The following is a 26,013-nucleotide window of genomic DNA, read 5'->3' on the forward strand; positions in this document are numbered from 1 at the left end:
CATCTGATTCAGAGGCTGCTCTGAAAATCAAGTAGCTGCTGGGAAGAGGCTGAGTGATCGAACCAACATTTTCTCCCTTTGGGCCCTGGAAATGCACAAAAAAAAGATGTAAGGGACAGAAGAGGCAAGGGACAGTTCAACATCTTTCCACCCTTCCTGGGCAGAGTGTGTATCTTTGTGATAGGAAAGAAGGAAGGGGCAGATGGAGTAACTTAGAGATACTCATTAGTAATCATGATGTTGCTGCTGCAGCTCCAAAGCAGTAATGAGCTCTGATGAAAACAGGGCTTGGTCTACCCTATGCCCAGCCCAAAGCTCAGATGCTAAGGAATGGAATAATCTAATTCCTGATGCTTGGAACAAAACCAATCAAATATTTACTATTAGCCACCTCTGTGCAACATGCAGTGCATGCCAAGGCTGTCTGCAGCCTGACACACTAAGCACTGAAACACCCTTTATGTGTCACCATAGAAGTTGCAGAGCCCACATCTTGTGCTGCAAGTGCCTCTAGCAGAGGGGCAATGGCAGCTTTTCTGAAAGGAAACAAAGGGGAAACTCCATCCTGCAAACCTGTCTGTGGGAAAGGAGGAAACAGGGAAACCACAGGCTGTGGAACAAAGGCCTCCCAGCATGGGCACATGCTTCTGGGTTGCAGCTCTTCATCTCAACGTTCAGACCCTCTGAGAACCTTTATGCCATGGTGCCTGGGTGATGGCCACTTCAGGATTTAACAAAAACAGGCTTTGATTGTTAATGTTGCCTTTAGTTCAGCAGCTGTGGCAAAAAAAAAAGTTAAAGTGGCTTGTAAACATCCTGCCACAATCCCTTCAGCATGATCCTCCAGAAATTATTCCCAGGGAGGCAGAATCCATATTGTGTTAGACACTTCTTTGAGCAGAACCACATCCTCCCACCTTGATCTCCTCACTGTATTTGCCTCTCTTAAGCTCCAGAAGCAGCTACAGAAGAACAGTTCCTGCACCTGGTGAGCACAACTTCACACTCCATAGTATGGACTTTATGCCATGACGTGATTGAAATAAGTAAGAATTCCTCCTCCCTTGCATCTTCAAAGTGACCCAGCTTCCTCCAGTTCTTTCCCTTCCTTACTTTTAACAAACAATGTGAAAACAGATCCTTTTTCAAATATGCAGACATCATGTCAGAAGTAAGTGCAGAGCAGAAAACATTGCCAATACTCTCATGACCACTGCCCCAACTGCAGGGCAGAACAAGCAGTTTTCTCCAGGACGCTCAAATACAGATTTTTGTAAGTTTCTAGAGAATACCACACAATGATGAAAATCTGCAGGCAAATGTTTGCAGTTTGAGTATGATTGTCCTCTCTTACATGGGCCTTTATAATATCCCATGCTGCCCCTTTAAAGGAGGATTCCCTAGCATTAATTTGTAAGTAGGAAAACTGTGACTGCTACTGGAAACTGCTCCTGTATACAAGTGCCTAGTAGTTACATGGTGATTTTGTCTGGATTTTTGTTTTTAACTCAATTCAGGAAACCAGAATTTGGAAAGAATAAAGAGTGCAAGCACAGGACAAGCATCAAATTGTTTCTGAGTCTTGCCGCGAAGATGCAGTGCTGAGAAGACAACAGTCTCCAGTCTTGCTTCTCATCCTCACATCTGTAGGGTTATTTTGTTGCCAGAAGAAATTGGGATCCTTGTTTCCCCTCCCCTCTCCTACAGGAGGTTCACAAAACTGTTTATAAAGGCTTAACAGTCAGGACTGGCAAAGTTGAAATTTGATTAATAAACCACAGCAGAGCAGTTCAAAACATCACTAGTGACATTAATGCAATCAGGCAACATTCCTGATGGCCTTTTTCCTTTCAGTAGCTTGCAGCTGAAAGGGTGCTTGAGAATTGTTGATAACACCATTACTTGTTTTTCAGTGCCCAGGTTGATACTGGCTCTTTTAGAGGAAAAATGACACAACCAAACAGTACAGACCCAGGAAACTGTTATTGAAATAAAGAGGAAGAAGGGAAGGATGGGATAACATAAGATTTTAACAGATACTTAAGCATGTAACTAAACAGAAGGAGAAGCCAGGTCATTCTGTCAAGTAAGTGTATTCATACATGGTGGGGGCTGTTGCCCACAGAAAGAAGAGGAGAAGAAAACGAGGTCATAAAAATAAACTCATTATGTCCACAGAGTAAATGAGGTTCTGTATCTGCACGGTAGAGATAATGATGTTTTCTGTCTCCCAGCCTATGATCATCATGCCTGTTTAGAGTCTAAGGCCTCCAAGACAATGATTGTCTCTCACTAAAAGTGAGTATTATCCCTACTACCCTGGGACCTGGAGCTCAGCTGCAGCCTCTAGACAGTACAACTAAGAAAGGATCATCTTCAGATCATTCCTGTCTTTACGTTTGATTTGAGACTCTAAAGGCATTATCGAAGAGGGATTGATTAGGCTTTGAAAAATGGAGTGGACTCACTGTTTTAGATAGTATCACAAGACTTCTTGTCACAAAACAGAGCTTCAAAAAGGGAAAAAAATCCCTTTTATAAGCAGTACTGTGGGTAACTGTAAGGATGAAGCTGAAACTAATTGTGCTGTATCATGGAGCAGAACAAACAACTGTAAAAGGGTTGCACAAGCCCATTACTAGAACTTCTTTATTTAAAGGAATGATTCAAAGTTCTTAAAATCAACAAAATTAAGATTATATATATATATTCCCAGATTCAGTGGGTCTGACCCAGACTAATTTAGTGCTTTAAATACATGTCAGAGCAAGGTGCAGTCAATAAAAGTCTGCCCACAGGACACTGTTCAGGTAGCTTCTCAGCAGGCTCAAAGGGAAATACAAACTATCCCAGGACATTTATTTGGGACAGCTGGGCAAACCTTGCCAGCATATAGCCCTACACTCCCTCTGTGAAGCAAGAGGACAGACACCTGCACTCTCACACTAATTACTAGGCTGGCATTCCCCGGTATCCTGCAGTTATCCCAGGAAGGAGTCTTTTCTCTGAAGCAGGGTGGGATCACACACTTCACACGATGGACAAACCGTCTCTGCTGGAGTATTTGGAGCATGTGGCAGAAGCTTTTCCTGCTGCTTCTGGTGCTGCTGACTGATTTTGAGACCTCGGTGATTTTGGCCTTGAGTTGACGAAGGTCTGGGCAGAGCACAAAGGTGAAAGTTCTAATTCATTTTCACTGTGAAGCAGTTTCAGGATAAAATGCTGAAAAAGCTAGGGAAGCAGTGCAGAATAAAGGACTCTCTCCTCTCACAGATGAGCTTCTGAGACAGTTCCAGGCACCAGAGCACTCTATAGGAAAATCAGTTCCTTGGTGCATATATTTAGCTTTCACGGAATTACAGAACGCTACAAGTAATAATCTTACATCTTACCTACCTATCATTGGAAAGGCATCCCAAAATTTCATCCTGCTCTGAAGTTAGACAACTGCACATCAAATTTAATTTGCCTGCACAACTATAAATGTCCAAGGCAGTGCTTGAACCCACAGGTAGATCTATACATCTGCTCTGCAGCCAGGCCAACACATACAAAGGTGCTCATTAATTACCCTGAGTTAGCTGGAAGTCCACTGATGTGAGTTAAACCTGGACCATCAACTCCCGTCTGGGAAATCCTTTAAAATTTCACAATCTATTTTCACCAAAGGTTAAAGTCATTTAGCCAGATCTTATGTCTATCATGATGGACAGTGATTTGGGCTTTTTGCTCAAGCTCAGCCTTATACATATTTAATAAGAAATAGGCTTCCTTTGCACAGTTATACATAATCTATTTAAATCAGCCAATTCTGCTCCAGTTGCTTTAAAAGATGGCTATGAAATGACATAAAATGAAACAGTATTTTTAGCAGTTTTAGCCTTAAACTGTTGTCAGAGTGCAGACAGCTTCTTTGACATCAAGCAGTTCACTGGTGGATCTCTTCCTGTTGTGTATTTTGGTGTTCACCTTCTGGCTGAATGCATCTATCACACGTAACAATCCAGGCTGAACTCAGGTTTCAGAAAACATCCTACCATGCAGCTCAAATGTAGCTTTCCAAATATCTGTCTCAAGTGACTTAGGATTATTACTTTGACTTTAAAACTCAAACCCCTTGGGCCGTCCTCTAGTACACAAATATTTTCAGAGATAAATTTCCTTTGTATTTAATATACTAATTGCTGTTTCTGTCATCTGTTTTCTCAAGAGTCAGAGAATCAGATACACATACAAACATGCAAATACATATACACATTGATGAAAACTCCTCTTTCTTTTGGATGACTAATTCAAAGGGAAGGGCATTTTGGCATAGCACTTCAGATCTGTCAGCAACACTGCTTTTCAGTACCTGACTGTGGTGACTTTTCTACTTTTTCAGTACCTCTCCTGACTGTGCTTTTCAGAAGAATTCATTTGACCTGTCAAGTTACAGGGATTTTTTTTGCTGATGGCAGTAAATGATCAACAGCCTTCTTGAGTGCATGGCCTGAATTTAAAAAGCATCAAAACTCTCAAATCTGAGTAAGAAGCAAGGCAGTAATGAATCCTTTGAGACTTAAAGCAAAAGCAGATCTAGGCACAGATCAGAGCTGAGCTACTGTCAGAGAACAGCAGCTCATACCCCTGGTTGTTGAGGTTAATTTTAATTCTCTCCTCCTACCTTATTAAAAATTGAAATACTTTTTATAGTGATTCTATAGCTGTGTTTAAAACTGTTCAATTAACTGCAGGGATGAGCAGGAGTGAAGCTGCTTCATCTGTTCCCACAAAGCTTCCCCTCCATTTTAAATACAATGACAAATGCATTCATCACTCTTGCATGAATCTTTCCAAGTAGATTTACTCTGCTGACCACCTTGCAGCAAGGCAGTAGCTTGTAATGCCTTGCTTATGCTCATGGTGTCTCCTGGAGAATTTGTTTGGCAATAACTCTGCTGAGTCACTGTTTTTAATGGGGAAACAACAGTTGGAGAACATTTGTCTTCAGGGTATCCAACAGATGTTGCTCTCAGTGCCTCTCAAGAGTCTTCCTCTTTGCTCAGAGGCGCATATATATATTGGGTTTTTTTACCTGTTCTTAAAATAAAGACAAAAAAATGCACCTCTAAAATTTGCAGGGACTTATTTTAAGAAGTGTGAGAAACTATTAATCATTTGCATTACATTGAGATCCAGAGGTCACTGCAGGTCTACCATGTGTACCGCAGGAGACAGTCTCAGCCTGTGAGTAACAAGAGACTGAAGAGCAACCCAAAGTTAAGGAAAGAAACCTTGCTATTTCCACTTCAAAGAAGAGAAAATTAAGGTAACCTATTCTAAGTCACGCTTTTGTGGAACAGTCAAGGCTTGAGCAGACCAAGCTTTGGGTTCCAAATCCATCACAAAGAAACCCAAACATCAGAGACATTAGGAAAAAAGAGTCAAATTAATTATCTGGTTTCTGTCACTTTGCCAGACCTCTTCCAGTGTTGTGCAAAGCATTTGGTGCTTTGCGTGTCCTTGTTTTGGGGAAGTGAGTTAATTTGGGCTACTTTCTCATTCCTTTTTAAAGATGTAGGCCATAGCTTGATATAGCTTCTAGGTATTGATCTTTTTTCCTTCACTAACATGTTTTCCCTTTCCTCAGTCTATGTATGCATCCATACACCAAGAATGTTAGGTTTGTATAACTGGTCACAACACACCACATTCATTTGATAACATATCATGACCAAGTTTTGGTGTTTTTAATCTTTTTGCAGTCAATTCACCATCACTAACAGCAACTGAATAACTGAAAATCTAAATAATATCAATGCCAGATACTATTACTGCTCAGACACTTCGGTGACCAAGAAGAGGTTGTTCAACTCATTAGGATTCTTACCTTTACAGCCCAGATTGATTGATCCAAAGGATGAAAAAGCTTAAAACAGAAGCCATCCTTTTTGGAGGGTCTCTCAATCAGCTCACAAGAATGGAGCAAGATTGTCCCAACCCACTGTCCGATCTTTGGTGTCTTGTAAATCAGCAGCACTCCTGGTTTTAGAACACACCACAGCTTGGTCCAGCTCTTCAGAGTCCCACGAATCTGGAGGGAAGCAGGGAGAGAACAAAAAGCTGCAATTGCTCCTTAAAAGAAAAACAGCATTTATTCGTTATTTGTACAGTACTTCCAGTATGTGTTTCTCCCGAGGCCACACTACAATACACTTCCTTAGTAAAATACCCTGCGTTATCCGAACAGTCTTAGGGATCTTACAGCAAAATCCCAGACCTTGTAAATCTGGCTATCAGAATCTAGTCTGCATATTCTTATTACTGGCTTAGTGTTAGCAGCTTGCTTCATTTTTAGGCAACCAGCACTGCTGGCTCACATGAGAGTGATTTCTTAATAATCATGAAGGACACATCAATTAGAACACTGCAGAGAAAAACATTATAGCTACTCTAACTCAACTTATAAGTGATTTTCATACTGTTCTGTAGAACAGAGCTATTAATGGGTTTTATCAAATATCACATTTTTAAAAGCACCTTCTCCAGCTGGTTTACTTCTCTGTCAAGCTTGATGCATGTTCTCTCTTGTATAGAAGACATTAAATCTGATAACTTATATTAAAGATAACAGCTTTTAGAATGAGGAAGTTTCTCAGTAAGTTCTTTCAGGTTTAGTTGGCATGGTGGTGTTGGGTTGACAGTGGGACTTGATGACCTTAGAGGTCTTCTCCAACTTTAATGACTCTATGATTCTGTAGTTCTATGATTATATGCTGTGACAACATAAAATCCAACTGTCAACAGATCAAGCAGTATCTGCCCATTTCCAGGCTGTTACTGTGTCTATTACCCCTTCTGTACAAAAACACATCTGTGGGACAAGGCCAGCAGACTCTTTCAAAGAGTAAGAGAGAAATGAACATATTAAAATATAAAGAAATAAACTTCCTTTAGTGCTATGTACTTTTTGAGACCTTCTTCCTACTTAAGAACATGTAATATATGAATTGAGTTAGGTTAAGATGGAAAGTAAATCTTCTTCATAACTCCACTTTCATAGCAGCTATTTAAGCATGGCTTTACAGCAACTTCAACTCAAAATTATTCCATTTTCCTTCACTCAGAAGAGCACTAGTGGAAAAGTCTCAGACACAGCAAGTACTTCTCGCTTATTTTTTCTGTAGGCCTCAGAAGCAACAGTCTGTATTCAATACCTTCAGCCAGTCTGCTGTGATCACTACACTGGGATCTTTTAGAGCACTGAAGAGTTGTTTGGTAGCTCTTTTCTTCTCTTGTCTGTAATTTTTTTTTTGTACCTGGTTGAGAACAGAGAAAATATAGCAGCTGTAATCATGGCCTTGTTGGGGGAGGAAAGAACACAATGCATTAAGGACAGATATGTATAGCACAGCTAGAACTTGACCTAGCACAGGTTCCCCAGAAATGAGCACAAGGAAGAACAAAAACATAAATGAGATAGCAGGCATTTCTTTTGCTCCTGCAGTTCCACTAAACATAACTTAATTTGGCCTTTCTTTGGGGAGAATGGAAAGAGGATGAATAGCCAGTTCTCTCCAGTCCTCAAATTAAAGAGATTAAATCTAATTTCATCCAAACCAAATTATTTCTATTTTGGTTTGGTAGACAAGCAAGTGTTCAAGCAACAATCTGCTCAAGTTGCCTAGGCATACCCACCCTAACAAGACAACTAAAGGATTACAATCCTCTTGAGGTAGCTAATGGCTCTGGAACACATGAACACACTGAAATAATTACACTGATCTGTTTGCAGTATATACTGTAAATCCTGTATATAAAGCCTGTAAATGTCCTTGGCCTATAATGACTTCAAGGAGAGTTAGAGGCTTCTCTGGGTGTTAGGAAATGACTCAGAGTAGTTCCCAAAGGTTTTTTGGGAAGCTACTACTTGTTTTCTAAAGGTAAGTCAGCTAAAGCTGACTTGGCTGCTCTGCACGTACCTTCAGTGTTTCCTTCCTCATGAATTTGGCTGTGGGAGACACACACTCTTTGTCAGACCCATTGCAAAGCTTATATTCAATCTAAAAAAAAAGACAAAGAGGAAACAGGAATATGTTACCATGAAGATGTTCAAGTTATGCTCTAATGAAGAGTTGTTTACACCTTCCAGAAATCCACGAAAGAGCCAATTTCAGCCTTCAGCAGAAAATGCATATTTGCAGTGCAGTCCAAACTCGCTTTTTATACTCACAGTCGGTTGGAAAAAGCCCCACCAAATTTTCTTTGCATTTCTCCCATGCAGACATTAATTTTGGTAACATAAAAAACCAAAAAAACAAAACCAAAACACAACAAACCCCAAACGAACTCCCTGTTCTTATTTCTAACTGAAAACTCCCCATCTCTTTTCAGATCTGAAAGGATTTCAATTACTGCAATAAAAAATATGGAGAAGCTGTTATAGATTTTTCAGAACGAGATTTGATCTTGGCAATGACTGCTGCCCTAGCTGGAATATCCAGAAACATGAATGGGAAAGAAATTACCTAATCATGTTAGAGATAATACAGGAAATCATCATCATCTTGGCCTTGCAAACCAAGGCACAAAATATACAGTCAGTTCTAATCTTGTTTGATAGTGTCTGTGATGTTAAAATTGATCTCAGAAGCTGGAGACTGATCTCATGATTGTGCTGATGGGGTGAAAAAAAATGCTTTACTTTTGTTAGACATGGCCACAATATTACTGTTCCCAAAATAATGTATGCTTTGAGAGTACAGCTCTCTGGAGCCCAACACAGCCCTACTTGGGTACTGTCAGCAAGCTGTTCAACACCTAGAGAAAGTTAGAGGCGTGAGAATTATGTGGCAGTCTGGACTCTGCTACTTTTTATGCGACCTTGGGGAAGTTACTTGCTCTCTCTACCTCTCTTTCTGCCAAACTTTCATGTATCTGACGCATTCAGACTGTGATCTTCTGGGCTCAGACACTATCTCTTCTACTTATGCATGACAGTTTTATGAAGAAGCTCAGCGCTTGGCCATCTTGATTTAATGGACATGACAAAAAAAATGAACTGTACGAAGGAAAAGAACGTATAAAATATAGTTCCTATTTATAAATTTACTCCTATGATGTGAAACAAACCCACTGGGCTCTCAGACTCTCCTTTCTGCCATGAGTAAATGCCAATTTTTTACAGTGCCTTCAGCTTCCTTCCCACTTCAGTTTCCTTTTCCCACTTTATTTTCTCCTGCCAGTGACACAGAAACCTCTTCAGCTCCTCTAGCCGCAAACCATGCTGAACATTAGTGTGAGCAGGAAAGTATTCAATGACAGCCAGATCAGTCCTTTTCACACAGCATAGACAAAAACATGCAAACACATAACACGATCACAGCAAACAGGCCATCAACTATGCTTTGGAGACTGAGGCAGGAGCAAAAATTGGAGATAAGGGTGCATGCTCAACTGAGCAACAGTCTTTGTTGGTGATGCAGGAGTAGAAATGAGGGACAGATGGTGCAATTTGAGCCAGAGCCAGGGTCGCTGTAGAACCTATTACCTGTTCTCACATACCCACACAATAGTCTTTCACTAAAAACAAAACTACATATGATACTTAAGAATAAATCATAGAATCATCAAGGTTGGAAAAGGCCTTCAAGATCATCAAGTCCAACCATCAGCCCTACAGTCTGTGAGTACTAAACCATCTTCCAGAACACCACATCCACCAGTTTTTTTAACACCTCCAGGGACGGTGACTCACCACTTCCCTGGGCAGCCTATTCCAATGTCTCACCACTCTTTCTAAGAAGGCATTTTTCCTAATATGCAATTTGAACCTCCACTAGTGCAACTTGACCCCCATTTCCTCTTGTCCTATCACTGGTTACAAGGGAGAAGAGGCCAAATAGAAGAACTAAAACTGTATGATGGCACATAAAGACAAACAAAGTCCCTGATTTGACTGTCCATTTTACAAGTCAACTTAGCATTAGATCCACTCAAAGAAAATGCCAGCTCTTGGACTTCTGCAAACTATTCAATATTTGTCATTTTTGTTTTCACAGAAAGCCAAGCCTGCCTCTTCTAGCTGCAACACAGTCTCTGATGCATATTTTGTATTTCTGTGCATGGGATTTCACTGTAAAAACACAAGATGTACAGTGGGGACCACTGCATAGCTATGACATCTAAGCAGAGAATTGTGCCCATAGGGTCTTTGTCAGGTTTCAAAGGGCAGTGGTTGACATTTGGGAGATATGCTATACACTTTTCTTTATGAGGAAACATTTCTAAATGCTTAATTGTCTCTAAGCAAGAATCCTTTGGAATTATTAGGAGATTATGCTTTCACAATTCAAGATGCACATACGCTGTAACTGGTCAGAATTCTTCCCTTTCCTCCCAGTTAGCAGGGAAAATGTCCTGTCCTTGAGATACAACTATGAGCCAGCTGTTTATTGGTAATTTCACTCCCTCCAGCCTGAGAGATCAGACATGGAGAGAAACACAGTACCATTCCTCATTAGCTAGCATGAGCAGCAGAAAAAGCACAGATGTCCCTGAGATTCTAGGAAATCCTGCTCAGGTGTCTGCAAAGCATCAGGCTACAGTGAATGCTTTTTGCTTAACTAATTATAACAAGCTACAGTCACTTGTTGTCTAGACAATTACATTTTAGCACTCATATAAAGAAAAATCAAATAAAGAATATAAAAGATTTTTTTTTTTGCCCCTAAGCTCACTTGACTTGAGGAAATTTACTTGAAGATAAATTCAGAAAGGCTTCCCACAAGTGCCACAAACCATTGCAAACCTGAGCCCTAAACTCGCTGCTCATGGGGAACTGGCATTAACACAGATAAAGGCACTATCACTGCTTTACCAACCACACCTGCCTCCTCCTTGGAGTCCCTCTAGATCATGCTAAAAATTGAATTAACCACACTTCTTCAAATCTGGGACATTTACACAGAGAGACATTGATTGTGACTCTTCAGGAGAGCTGACTTGTAGCTCCATGACCAAGGACATCTCAGGTCCAACACCAGCCCATACTGCTGTGCATGTTATAAAGCAGCACACAGCAGGCAACAAGGGGATAATCTCTACTTGCACCACCATAGCGTTTAGGAGCTCAATAAATACAGTGAAACTTGTCTGAAGCTTGTCTAACCTGAATCTCTCCTCATCCAGTTTGAAACCATCCCCCCTTGTCCTGTTGCTACAAGCCCTTATAAAAAGTTCGTCCCCAGCTTTCCTGTAGGCCCCTTTAAGTACTGGAGGGCTGCTATAAGGTGTCCTTGGAGCCTCCCCTTCTCCAGGCTGAACAATCCCAACTCTCTCTGCTTGTCCTCATAGGAGATGTGCTGCAGGCCTCTGATCATCTTCGTGGCCCTCCTCTGGACTCTCTCCAACAGGTGGCAGTAGCATAAGTCCCTCACTGCCTGCCCAATAATTTCTAACTGTGCTGCAATGTCCCAAAACCTGTGATGTACCAGCTGCATGACAAATAACAAAGCTCCCTGAGATGGTGTGGGAAACCAAGCTTAATGAAGGGAGAGAAAATTCTGCCTAAGTCATGGTTTCAACTAGGAGCCATGGACAAGCTTTCAGATGTGCCTGACCTAGGACTTCTGTTTTTGGAAACTCGACACTGTTGCCCAGTAACTTTTTTAACGAGGCAAACTGATCACTTCTCCCTGGCAACTGTGCTTTGTGTTATGCTTATGAGGAAGCATCATCACAGATCCTAAATAGCAGTTTGCTTGCAGGTGATCTCCAGGTCTACAGAGTGAAAAGCCTTGCTTTTCTGGGTTTAGAATTCCTGCCTTTTCACAGAAAAGATGGGATCTAAGGCACCAGGACAGCATACCATAGGCCCTCATGCTGCTGATAGCAACATATGGTTCTGTCCAGGTTTCACCTGCTAAGTGACTTGAAGTAATAAGATTTCATCATTTTTCATGAATCTGTCCTAATAGTTTTGATTGTCCCTCATGTCATTATTGTCCCTCATATATCATGTCATGAGTAAATCTGGGTCATCAGCTCTAAAGATCCCCAAGGCACAGCAGGGCCTTACATTGCTAACACACATCAAGAGCATTTAATGACATTCTTCTATTGCTCTGCCCTTCTCAGCCTGGCAGAAAACAAAGAGAAGTCATTTGTTCTCACAGCACACCTTCCAAGGACACTAGAATAATGCTTTAGAGGGTTAGCACAGTTTGGCCCCTCTGCCTCTGCAGCAACACGTGAAAAATATTAATCAGAAATGAGACTTTGTACAATGGGAGGGTAGTAAGTTGGTGTCCTTTTTTAAAATAAAGAAAAAACAACACTGGAATATTCTACTAAGAAAGCAGTATGTATGTTTTCCATATACTGCTTCTCATACTTCTAAAGAAGGGAAGGCTGTTAATCTGCCAAAAACCTTTACCAGGGCATGAAGCAGCACTTGAAGGGTAGGAAACTGTTGTCCCTCTTTAGTTCTCCAAGCAGATCTGTCCTTTCTAGGACTGAATGATGACATTGCTGGCTGATGATGGCCTGCACTGTACTCAGAGACATACTTTTTTATCCCTGTTAAGCTTCTGTTCCCTTTCATCTCAGTAATATAGCTCTGGAGATCCACTGCTGACTGTCAGCAGTTATCACAATGACCTTACACTTAGGCTTTGTAAGAGACCATACAGAGTCCTCACAATAGTACTATTCTGATCCAGTGTCTTTTTGGTGACTTCATACCCAAGAGGAACCAAGAGTCTGTGACTGACTGGTGTGGGGGATGCCAGCCCATCAGCATGTCACGCCTTGGTCATAAGTTACGTTTCACAAAACCAAAAATATCCATCACGTGGGAAACTTGTCCTTGCTCACATATAACTTCTCCATAACTACTGCACATATAATTGCTACGTATCTGTACCACTGCAGAAATAAAAGAAATGAAACTGAAGTTCCTGAAGTAGTATAAACATCATGGAAAAGCTGGGTGTAATATGAGAAGTGAAGAGCTTCTTACTGTGGATGTGAATATTCAGATACCTCAACTGCATTTAAACAATGTTGTTTTCAATTTATTATAAGCAGTTCTTTTTAAAAGCTTTTTTATTTTGTTGTGAACTAACAGCTAATCCAAAACATAGTAGAACTAGTGAAAAGACTCTTCTTGACAAACGAGCTTTGCATTAGGGAAGATAATCCTTCAATTAATATGCCACTTTACAGCAAGTCCAATAATTTTCCCCTCAAACTTTCTAATTTGCCAACTCTCCTCCCTTACTCGAATGATGTTACAAAGACACAGCAACTATGTTTACAACACTGAAATAACACAATGATTAGTACATATTGAAAAACCTGCACAAACAAGCAGCTGACATGCCAGCAGTATCTGGATTGTAACAGCTGAAATGCAGCTATCCAAGCAACTCCAAGTATCAACTGATAGCAGTGTTGAGTGGAATGCTTTGCTTCACTGCGTCAGATTATAGTAATGAATGAAAAAGTCACAGGCCTCATGGGATGGCCATATGACCATTTAAGTGTGCCTTTTGTAGGAAGAACGTTCTGCAAGTTTAGGATATTTAAGGAACATTTTAAGGGAGATGGGAAAGATGCTGTTTCATGTGAGTGATCCAGTTGTAGTGCTAAGGAGAATTCTACAGCAAAGCTTTGTTTTCCCCTCTAGCTACAGGTACAGATTTTGTTCCTAGGCTGAGTTTAAACAAACCAAGTAAGTGAGCAATAAAAAACAACTGGACTTTCAGCTTACATTATGTTTTAAAATTGTTTAATAAATAATTTTAATTTTAGCACCTCCATTTACCATCATCCCCACCTTCGGAAACACTAGAATAAGGAATTATTATCACCAGTGACCCCAGGTGACACGATAGGACTGCTGTGGCTCACCCAGAGTTATCAACTTCGAGACTCCATCACTGTAAGCAAACAGCTACTGCTGCCTATGTTCACCTGTGTGAGGCACCTGGGAGTTTCAGGGCTTGGTCACACCTATGTAAGCAACATAGACATGTTCCCTACCTCTCTGCAAAATCTCACCCCTCTTCTATATGATTTTCCCATGATACTCTAGGTTACAACTCTGCTCCCTTGAAACCAGCTGCAAAACCCTCTCTGGACAACAGTGATTACCCTAAAACATTGCACATGGAATTAAAGAAGCAATGTTTTCCCTGGGCCAGGGCACAGGAACTGAGTGTACCTCTTCATAGATACAACTAGCTCCAAAGTAACTGCATCCACAATGCTGACAGCTTAATGTACAGTAATTAAAAGCCAGCAAGGGTCCAGTGAACCTGCAAGGGCCAAGTTCTCCTATAAATCCATTCTTAGCACATACAGGAGATGTTTTGCTCCTGAGCCTCTCCACTTCCTGCAAAGTGTGGATCTCTCTGACAACCAATTTCTCAGTTTGCTGACTCAGGCAGAGCAGAGGGAAAGGTACCCTTGCAGGTTGCCAGAGTTGTGAATGATCTTTTATAACAGTCCCAAATGTAACCATGGCTGGAATTAACTAAGAGGTTAAGAGCATGATTCATGGATCTAGAAGGATGAGCTTGAGACACCATGGAAGTTGTAGCTGAAATCTCAAGTAATTGCTATGAGCTTTTTCCAACTACTTTCCAGCTAAAATACACTTCTAGCAGACACCTAGATTCTTATTTCAAATTCAAAATCACACAATAAGAACCTGAACAATTCAGGCATGTGTAAAAACTCATCCAGGATGAACAAAGCAATCTAAGCTTTGCCATCCCATACATCATATAACTGTACATGCAACAGTCACGCTCCTGCAATACGATAATGATATATTTCATTGTGTCATTAGTTGGGGACTGAACAGAGTGAAGTATCCCTGAGCACCACCTTCAAGATTTTTCTGACTGTCCCTGAAAATACACTTCAATTCTTCGTGGTCTCTGCATCCATATCAAAATATCTCAGCTGCTCTCCAGACAGTAGAACAAACAGGAAAGCATAGGGAAGGGGAAAAAAGAGAAAATGCAACACTGCATACTGCAATAAAAGGTGCCTTAAAGGAGGCTAAGAATGCCAAATGAGGCACAAAATGGCAGACGAGTACTTCTTGTCACTATCAGGCACATGCTAACTGTACTATCTGGCTGCAGAGGTGAGCTTGAGGCTTAGAGAGAGTTCTGTGATACTTTCACACCCCACTATGAGCACTGGTCCCAGGAAACAAGGCTAAAGGGCTCGAAAAAAGAAAGAAACTAATATGTGGAATAAGCTAATATTTTGTTGTGTTGTTGTTTTTTTTTTCCCTTGAAGAATGAGATGAAACAGACTCCTCTTGAAAAATTAAATAGTAGGAATATGCTGCAGGAAAATTGGCTATGTAATATGTAGCTGAACTGTGCCTTAAATTTGTTTTAATAAAATTTGGGGTGAGAAGTCACAACTGAAATCAGAAAAACATATTGCTAAGAACTGCACAAACACACTAAAAGCAAAAGTTCCAGCATCACTTTACTGTCTGCACAAACAAGACAACTGGGATGTGCTCACAGTTCAGGCACCTCAGCCCACCTACAAGCTCAAGCACAGGGTAGTGTAGTTGCAACTAAATGGCTTCATAGCTCACAAGTTCACAAACACTTACAAGGTTTTTATGGGATATTCTGCTGGGTGTCTACTAACCTGGGAAACTGCAGCCTGCTCCACCATGCAGTGCAGATACGTCCTAAGTGAACAAAATTTAAGAACAGTTTCCACCTCTCTGATGAAGACATTAAACATAAATCCAATTAATCTGCCTGGGGAAATGTAGGGACTCCAAGACAGAACTGAAAATTCAAGGTCTCCTAAGCCCCAGTTGAAGAATCAAATCACTCCACTGTCTTTCCTTTCCTTCTCATTACTGGGTGAACAGATGTGGTGTGGTACATCAAACTAGTAATGCTGAAGGAAAAGTGTTTCCCAACAAGGTTTGTTATATCCACTGTGCCAAAAGAAGGGTAAGTATTCATGGCACTGACCTCTTACCTAGAACACTTACTTTTTGCATCAATTAGCTAAACCTGTACACCCTAAAGTTTGGTTTCTAAAAGTTATTCCCCCCCTGCTATGAGGAATCTAAACATGACTCAATTTAGCACACACTTTTTCCTTTGGTTTAAGTAGATGGAATCACTGATTTTAGAGTAAAATACTGCAACACATCCCTACTTGCAATTCTGGACACGTGACAATAAAGTTTCATTATACAGCTTTAGAGCTGAGTGCATGTGAAAAAAGAGATAGTAAGCAAACTGAGTACCAGTAATTTTTTAAGGTACAAGACATGTCACAGCAGGGACTCCCTGCTGTCACTGGCACTGCAAAGCAAGACAGAAGAAAAGTTACATGGCTGGAGAACAAGGTAGTGTACAATACAGTAGGGCAAAGCAGAGTGAAGTGAGAATGAGAGGTGCTATAGCATGGATCTAGTGAGATGGAAAGTCTGAATTAAACATCGTGTGTCTAGGCAGGAGAGAAAAAGCTAGTTCTGGCCCATTCAGTAGCCAAAGTAATTGCTTGCAACACTACAAGTAACTGGGCAAGTTGAGGTGTGGTGATTTGGGGTCTTCATATCTGTTTTAGTCCATTGGTGTTTCATAGCAATTTTGACTACTGTAAAACCAAAATCTTGGATTGGTGAAAGCAAAATTCATGTCCAGGTTCAGACTCCTATTTGTTTTCAATCACAAATCTGATGCCGTTGTTTTGTCCACTGCTTCAGCACTGCCAAGGAGACCCACCAACACCTCCTACATGCACACAAAACATGGCAGACATCTAGGTGGGCACTTCAATCTTCCAAGGGTGCCTCTCCTTTCAAAACCACACCTGGAGGAGACCTAAACAGCAAGACAGGCCCTGAGGCTGGGGAAACATAGCTGAGCCATACCCTTACCTAGATACTTCTCATAAACACATTGCTACTCTTGCATTCGTCTTTCATCTCAGAAATCAAACTCTCTTTTGGACAGCCTGCTAGTGCTCTGAGCTGTCCTGTCCAGAAAAAGTCATATTCTTTACATTCCTAAGTCACTGGGAATTTCAAACCAGTCCCTGTAAGTCATGCAAAACATGTGGCTTTAAAACAAAGCCCTGGATGCAGTTAGCTGATCTTTGGGCTTCTCCATTGCCAGGGTAAGGGGAAGGCTGGGTTCCCATAAGGAACCTGCCAGCTTGCCAGGATCCAATAATAGCAGAGGACATGTACACAAGCCCTTTTTGCATACTCCCAAAGTTCCCTTAATCACCATCTCCCCACGCTGACCTCTGTCAGGGAATCCTGGCAGAACAACCTACAAGCTCCAGGCAAGCACAGCCAAATGTATTTGAAGATGCAAAGTCTATTTTCATGTATTGTAAGAAATCACTTGTCTGCAGCTGCTTCCTTCACGTTATATTTTCATTTCAGCTGGTGTAATTTGCATTTTATAGCTTCATCGTTGAATAAATTTAGTTAAAAATTCATTAACAGCCTTTGCTTCTATTTCTAGTTACCCTGTAGAAACATATTAGAGAGCTACAGCCAAAAAAAGCCCGTATATGAATCTCAAAGCCAGATCTAATTTGTAAGGTTGATTCCATCTCTACAGGAAATCAACCCAGGCTCTCAGTAACTCCAGATGTAAACCCCATTTTTGAACACCCAGAGCTTTTAGACCCAGATTTACCTTTCTGTACCAGACTGGATGGAAACAGTGTTCAGGAAATACTGGGTAGTTTGTGTTCCTCTCCTGTTACACCGACTCCGAGAGCTCTCTCCCAGGATCTCATCTCACAGGTTTGGATGCTATGCAATATGCTAAATGTTACAGTTTTCTCTTCCAAAACAATTAAGGTTTATGATTGCCTTGCTGATCAGGAACAGCAGGAGACATCTCTTCTGACAAAATCAACCTTTCAAGTGTAATTATTCATATCTAATTACACTGCCAAATGAGGCCCAAATAAACAGGGTTCTTCTGAAATAGGTGCTACCAAGTCAAAGTGTGGGCTTATCTGTCATCCCACCCATGCAAACCCACTCATTTTCTTTCTCTCAAAACATGCAAACAGTTCCTGAAGGAACTGAAGGAGAGGCTTTCTCAATTTTTCAATTACTTTTAAAAAAGAAAGTAAGAATTATTAATAACATCCTGTGGCTGAAAAGCTGTCCAGCAGAAAGGGACCTGGGGGTTCGGATTCACAAGCAGCTGAATATGAGCCAGCAGTGTGCCCAGGTGGCCAAGAAGGCCAATGGCATCCTAGCTTGTATTAGAAATAGTGTGGCCAGCAGGACTATGGAGGTGATCATTCCTTTGTACTTGGCATTGGTGAGGCCACACCTCAAATACTGTGTCCAGTTTTGGGCACCTCAATACAAGGAAGACATTGAGGTGCTGAAGCATGTCCAGAGAAGGGCAATGAAGCTTGTGAAGGGCCTTGAGAACAAGTCTTATGAGGAGCAGCTGAGGGAACTGGGGCTGTTTAGTCTGAAGAAAAGGAGGCTGAGGGGAGACCTCATCACCCTCTACCTGAAAGGACATTGCAAAGAGGTAAGCACTGGTCTCTTCTCACAAGTATCTAGTGATAGAACAAAAGGAAATGGCCTCAAGCTGCACCAGAGGAGGTTTAGACTAGATGCCAGGAAGAACTTCTTCACTGAGAGGGGTGTCAGACACTGGAACATGCTGCCCAGGCAGGTGATCGAGTCACCATCCCTGGATGTGTTTAAAAGTCATCTAGATGTGGCACTTGGGTATATGGCTTAGTGCTGGACTTGGTAGAGTAGGGTTAATGGTTGGACTTAATGATCTTAAAGGTCTTTTCCAACCTAAGTGATTACATGAAAGCAAGACTAGGGATGGATCCCTAGCCCACAGTACCTTACTAATGGAGTTTGGAGTCTGTGGTATCTCATCCTTCAGTGCTGATGGGCTGTTTCCTTCCACGTCTTTTCCTGCAACAAATACATGTGATTCAGAGAAATTCTGTGCAAAATCACAAACACTCACAGCCTTAGAAAGGCTACTGCTTACAGCAAGCAAGAGAAGATGTCATGAGCAAAACAAGCACACAGGGATCACACAGAGGGGTCTTGTAGAGCTTGGAATGGCCTGGATCCACATGCTTGGCTTATGGAACAGGTACTGCTTAAAAGCAAGGTCTGAAAACACTGAGGTAAACCAACATGATGGTTGCAAGGTCCAGCATTTGAAGGCTGGAAAAAAAAAGAAATATGGTTGCTTATGCATCCTTAACCAGCTTCTTTCTGTGTCTACATTATGATGCAGTCTTTAATTACATTGCTACAGTCTGTTCTTTTCTTACATACCCCATGCCTCATTCAATGCAAAAGATAAATATAACTCTGTTAATAAGCAGCTATTCAATACATTATCCTCCTTGCTCTGTATCTGGCAACTATACACAGATGCACTTGATAGCTTGGTTTGTTTGGCAAATAATAACCATGATCATAAAATGTTACAGGAGACAGAAGAGTATCTAGATATAATTAGTAAAACAAAATTTAAAAAACAAAAACAACACCACTGCAGATCAATCTCTTCTGATCAAGTTATTTGTTAAAATTCAAAACATTTTCAATTAACAAGTAGTATTTATGAACACTGACATTTTCCAATAATTGTAGAGTTACATTTCCACTATCCAAATATACTAAACCTGCAGTACATTATACACATTATATATTAGTATGAGCATGTGTAGTTCTAGTACAAGCAATAAAATGTAATGATAAATACTATTCCTTCTGCCAACTGTAATCATGTCCTTACAGTAAAAGAAAGCACAGAACTTTTCATAAAAAACAGCCAAAAAATAGCATCTGATGAGACTAGCTTTTTAGTGCCAAGACAGTCGTCGTCACCCAATTGCAATGTGGATTTCTTCTCAAAACTGCTAGCAATCAGAGCTTCAGAATATTAGACACAGTAAAGAACCATTGAGACAGTGAAATATAATCCATTTGTAGCACACTGCAAAGACAGGAACTGCGAAAAATGTTTTTAAACATTGTGTGGGCCAATCTTGGAAACATAATCAAATCCAAAACCAACAAGGGAAAATTCCAATTCTCCTGAAGTCAGCAGAAGCTGCCACAGATGTGTCAGAAGCCATAAAATGTCCTGGAGTTTTCAGAGCAGCCATTTACAAAGCTAAGCACCATTAGAAAAGCCAGCCACAAAAGCTTACTATATATATATGTATGTATCCTCATGGCCATGTTCTGCACTTCCATCATGGGACATGTGAGAGAACAAGCAGGTCTCATTACAACCAGAACTGCAACTGTGCTACAGGGTTTCATTGGCAAAGAGACAGGACAAAAACCACGCCCTTTTTACAGGCATTAACAGGCAGTTTGGTGTATCAACTCTTAAGTTTAAGAACAGGCTTTGTGGGACAACTGTTCAAGTTCTCACATGGCGACTATGGCTGGCAGGGGTTTCAGAGATGTTCCCCACCCTGTGACATAGTGCTGCACTGTGCCACATGCAGCTGTGCTGATGCAGAACGCAAATATGTCCGAGGCTGGGAGAAGAGGGACAGCACATGTGTTGCTCAAGTGGGGAACTGAAGCAGAGGAAGCCACATAGGCAGCCACATCAGAAGGCAGCAAAACAAGGGGGAACCTGTATCTTAACCTAGTTTCTTAATTGTCACTCTTCCCTCTTTGGAACACCAAACCTTAGATAATGCACTCAGAAACCAAAGGTCTGCAGGCAGGGGGAAATCCCTAGTGGCCAGACACTTACCAGCCACCTTGTGCTACCATGAGGAGTGAGATGGCTGTAAGAACTGCTGTGCATGGACGAGGAACTGGATGTCTGTACTTTTTCTTTCTCTGATGGTGTATTCTTCTCTTATAGCCCCCATTATCCCCAACAGAGACAGAGGAGGTTAGAATAAACTCACAAAGCCATGTAGCTGCTGCACTTGCTTCCCATGAAGAGTTTTTTCAGTGCATGTATGGGAAAGTAACATATGGTCTAAGAGTTCAAGTAAAGTTAATGGGAATCAGCTGCTGCCTGCTCTGAGGGAACTGTGCCTGTTAGCATAACAGAATTCACATCCATTCTTTATGATGTCTCATTTCTGAAAGAAAGCTTAACTCCAAACTAGTATCCATACAAAATGTGAGAGGATGTGAGAGGTTTCTTCCTTCTCTCAGTTAAAAGGGTCTGCACCTGAACAATGAGATTTTTGGTGCTCCTGAGGTTCTGGACCATCCTGCTCACAGGGTATAACAAAAAATGGGAACATGCAACTGTTCACTCTTACCATATCATTTACAGGGATTTATAAGACATGTTTATGGAGCAGGATGTACTGGGCTTCTATGACAAATGCATTAAGCCTGTTGGCACTTGTGAGGGAAAGGCTGGTGTTTGGAGGAGAGCTATCTTTGCTGTCTGACTGAAGCAGACTTGCTGCAGCCATGCAGAGGCTGAGGGCCAGCCCTTGTTTGGAAAGCAAACTTCATTGAAACCATGTGCAAGTTTCTCAAAAACCCACACACATACTTAAGTGAACAGAAAGCCCAAAAGCAAGAGTCCCACCCAGAGCACAACAGACATAGCTGCCTTGCAAAAATACATGAGAAACCACATAAAAACATAAAAGGAGCTAAGTATTAGCTGGCTATAGAAGCTGAAGTTCTTATCTCCATGATCAAGAAAACATAATGGCCACAACAGAAACAGAGCTGCATCTCACCTGACTGTTGTGCTGGTTGCTAGCAGGGCATGCAAAGAAGGGTCCTCTACAAAGTAGCCAAAAAGTTTTGCACCACATAGTGAAAAATATTTTGAGAGCAGAATCTATGGTGCTTATGGAAACAGCCTTCACCACATCATGAAGAAAACTGCCAACACTTCAGCCTTGCGGTTATAGAGCTGAATTACTGATACCTTGTTTTATCCCATTACTATCACGCATAGGAAAAATAAATATCTAGTTCCTTTCCAGAACAGTAACTATTCATTTGCTTTGGTTTTCTGCTGGACATCAATCCTACAGATGCATTTGCCTTTCCCCTTTATAAAGAATGATACAGTAAGCCTGACTGATCAATGGTAAAAGGAAGAAAAATAACTGTTATCGAGGTATTAATGATAAGCTCCATCCAGAGTGAACCACTCTTTATAGGCTTTCTGATAAAGTATCTGGATAACTATCAGGGGAAATACAGGTGCTAATGTGTGGCAAAACTATTGCAAATAAAATCTGCTACTGCAGTAAATACCAGCCACATGGCCCAGTGTGTAAACAGACTTAAATTCAGTTTCATGTATCTATCCTATTAAACTTCCCATAGTCATCAAAGTGCATCTCTGAGGATGCAGATAGGCTAAACTAATTTTTTATTTAAAGCTACTGTGTGATCTTACAGCTTAGTCAAAAAAAGAGATTCTCTGTAAGTTCTTCTAGCTTCTCTCCCAATAAATTTCCTACCCTTTGAAAGAGAAAAGAGAAAAAAAAGATTCTCTCTCTTTATTGCTACATGAGAGAAAGACATGGGCAAGGAACATGAATTTATGTTTCTCTAGTTTGTGAACTTTCTATAAAGAGAAAACGTTTTCCTCAATTTCCTTTAGTTACCTTAATCATTAGCACTTTTGTATGCAAGCAAGGAGCAAAAAGTCTAAAGTATTATTTCAAATGGTGCCCTCTGCATTTCCCCTGTGTTCCATTTAGAAATAAAATAATCCTTTTGCTCAACTGTATCTCCATAGTGATGCTTGCCTCAGGTGTAAAGTCTGTCACTCCCTTCTCACTGAATTATTCACTTGCACACCCTTGTTGTTGGAGGGCATTGGTGCTGTGAGACCTGCAGCTCCAGCCACCTCACAAACCACCAAATTCCCAGCAGAAAATATTGGATGCAGCTTATCAGCCTAGACCCATGTCTTATGTACGGTGATAGCAGCATCCTTCAGAGGAATGGGAGAAGGTCTGGGAAAGCACACAAGACTCAGAGGAAAAAGAGGCAGAAGCAGCAGCAAAAGAGTGAAAGGAGGACCTGCCACAGGAACCAGAAACTGAATGTGAAGAACGAGTTACTTCTTATGGGAGAAGTGAAGAAAAGAAAAGGCAGCCCTGTGGGGACCAGGAAAACAATGAAAGGAGTAAAAAAATGTAAGGGCAGACAAAACCCCAGATTCTCTGCAAGAAATTCCCTGGCTGAAGCAGTAACTTCTTTGTGTTTAAAAGGGATAGTCTCTCCTTTAAAAACTCCCTGGCCTATGCCCTTCCTTTGCAATATAGAGGGCTACCACCTTCACTGATGCCAGTGCTGGAGGTTACTCAGGAGAACTGCACAGCAGAACAAAAGCTCCAGCATGGCTAATGGCACTTGTTCTCCTGAGACCAGCAAAGGCTGTTTGGTCTGGCTGCTAGCAGGGATCAAGGAGAAACAAGGTGATTTGGGAAGCTGAAGAGGAGACAAACTCTTGAGGTACCTCCTCCATGCTGAAACCCTTAATTTTCACTGGTTTCTGAAAGATGACAGTACTGAAATACCTCTATGAGGAAGGCAGTATCTTTTTTAGCACTGAAAATCCTGATAAGAACTGAAGAACAAGCAAACCCTAAGCTATGGATTTCCATTTTGCCAAGGCAAGGGGAAAGACTACAGCCTGAAAAAACAGCCCTTCAGCTTCCAAGGACAGGAGTGAAACACCAATTTACTCACCACACATTAGTATGGACTGCATATATGGGTAGCTAGTTGTTCAGAAGTGCCCAGAGGTTTGAAATGCACAAGATTTTAGGTATCATATTTTAAGTCATTTTCAGTTACCATGAGGTTGTTGAAACTACCAATTGCCTCAGTGACAGCCAAGATTAGTCAGCACTGCTGAAAATAGGCTCCCCATTGCCTTGAAGCAGTCATCCACAAATAGATCCTGCAAAATTACTTGGCTCTCATGAGACCCCACCTGCAGTTCTGTGTCCAGTTCTTGAGCCCCCAACATAACAATGACATGGAGCTCCTGGAGAAAGTCCAAAGGGCCACTAAGATGATGAGAGGGGTGGAGCACCTCTCCTGTAAGGACAGGCTGAGAGAGTTGGGGCTGTTCAGCCTGGAGAAGACTCCAGGGGGACCTTACAGTGGCCCTCCAGTACCTGAAAGGGGCCTACAGGAAAGCTGGGGAGGAACTTTTTACAGTGGCTTATAGAGAAAGGACAAGAGGTAATGGATCAATGCTGGAAGAGGGGAGATTTAGGTTACACATTAGGAGGAAATTCCTTAGTGTGAGGGTGGTAAGACATTGGCAGAGGTTGCCCAGGGAAGTTGTGGCTGTCCCATCCCTGGAAGTCTTCAAGGCCAGGTTGGATGGGGCTTTGGTTGAGTGGGAGGTGTCACTGCCCATGCAGGGGGGTTGGAACTAGATGATCTTTAAGGGCCCTTCCAACTCGAACCATTCTATGATTCTATGAAATCAGAAGCCCTTGAAACTTTTGCACTTCAAGTCAATTAGCTCAGGAAACCCAGATCTGGTTTTGCTCTGTGACTGCAAAGCCCAGAGAGTCTGTTGGGTGTTACATCTGTATGAGCACTCAAACCCTTTGACAGACGCTATGTTCTTTCTCTAGGCATCAGTGTTCTGAGAGCTCACAAAGGTGCTGTGAGGTTTGATTATTTTGCAGTGACATGAGAGCTGCAAATGACAGCTCTACAAACTTGTGACTGTTTCCTGAAGCACTTGTTTACAGACTGGAACGGAAGCATTGTTTGCTGGCTGCAATCATGGAAAGACTTGAATGCTTATTGTGAGCAACAAATTCTGAAAAAAATGAAATTGGTTCTATTTCTTTCAAAAAGGGTGTTAGGAAATTCAAAGCAAAAAGATATATAAAGAGAATGCTTAAAGCCAGTCTACCATTCACTGCAACTTTTCAAGATTCCTGGTACTTGTAGTGCTTGTAGGTATTTACAGAATATTAACCACAGAAAGTTTGCTCTTGTAATATTTATCCTGGGCTCTAAATCTGAACAGGGAAAACTGCTATTAAACGTCTGCAAATGAGGCCAGTAAATCTTAAAGAGTCCAACACTCAGGCTGAAACATGTCAAGTACCTCACAGTGGAAGTGCCCAAAAACATAAGTAATTTTTGAAAGGTGAGGCTATGCAGTGTTCCAACTCTGAGGCCCTCCATTCCCACTTAATGCCACGGCAACGAAAGATACTAGCAGCATGAAAGCAGCACTGGTTGGGATCTCGTTAACACTTGTGTTGCAACAGCTTCTCTCTCTCTCTTTCACATTAACTTGTTTCTCTTGTTTCTCAGCAGTGTGCTAAAATATCTATGTGCAGTCAAGCACCTGAAATGTCCTACTTGCTGCACTGACACATTAGAAACCAACCTGGGCTAAGTGGGTAGATGTCATTGTCAGCCCCAAAGAACAGATTGCGTGTCAGCTTGCGAGGATCGACCTTCTGAGGGGTGGACGAGGCCGGACAGAGGGAGAACCTGCGACGAAGAAAGTTCTCCTCCTTCATGGCATGAGCTGTGGGGGTTTTCTGAAAAGGAAAGAGAGAAGTAGCAGTTCATTTCAAGACACAGGAAATCAAAGTTTCACACCCAGATGACTCTGCTGCTTCAAAGCTGCCTAATCCTACGTAGTGTGCCAGATCTTTTTATAGACTGCCAGAAGGCTAGGCAGAAAAAAAAAAAGAAAAAGTTTTATTAGTTTGAAGCTACAATTACTGATTTGCTGACTCTCCATATTTGCAAACTGCAGGGATGCCCGACACTGCTCCTTGGTGAATCCAGGCAGGGTAACACTCTCCTACCTACACGGATATATCTAGGATATTACCTACCTACTGGGTCTATCCAGTCCACTGTGGCTAAAATTCACTTTTTTTTTTTTTTAAGGCTTTAGAGTCTCTTTCATACATGTCATTCCATTGATGTCAGCAGACTTACACCATCTCCACAGAAATCAACATTTAATCTGAGCTGCATGGTGG

General features: G+C 41.4%; 1 protein-coding gene across 1 annotated transcript; it reads right to left on the minus strand.

Moving 5' to 3' along the window:
• On the minus strand, window positions 1-26,008 carry LOC104389099 (oxysterol-binding protein-related protein 5-like; the record flags this gene model as incomplete). The annotated part of the gene is made up of 7 exons (XM_009998054.1): window positions 25,970-26,008; window positions 25,404-25,560; window positions 18,891-18,964; window positions 7,965-8,045; window positions 7,200-7,301; window positions 5,873-6,076; window positions 1-85 (listed from the first exon to the last, which is right to left on the minus strand). Coding segments are annotated over exons 1-7 (742 nt in total), but the record flags the coding sequence as incomplete, so codon positions are not given.
• Between the last annotated feature and the right edge of the window lie 5 nt (window positions 26,009-26,013).

Source organism: Chaetura pelagica, unplaced genomic scaffold, assembly GCF_000747805.2.
Source record: "Chaetura pelagica isolate M959 unplaced genomic scaffold, ChaPel_1.0 scaffold195, whole genome shotgun sequence".
NCBI classification, from domain to species: Eukaryota; Metazoa; Chordata; class Aves; order Apodiformes; family Apodidae; genus Chaetura; species Chaetura pelagica.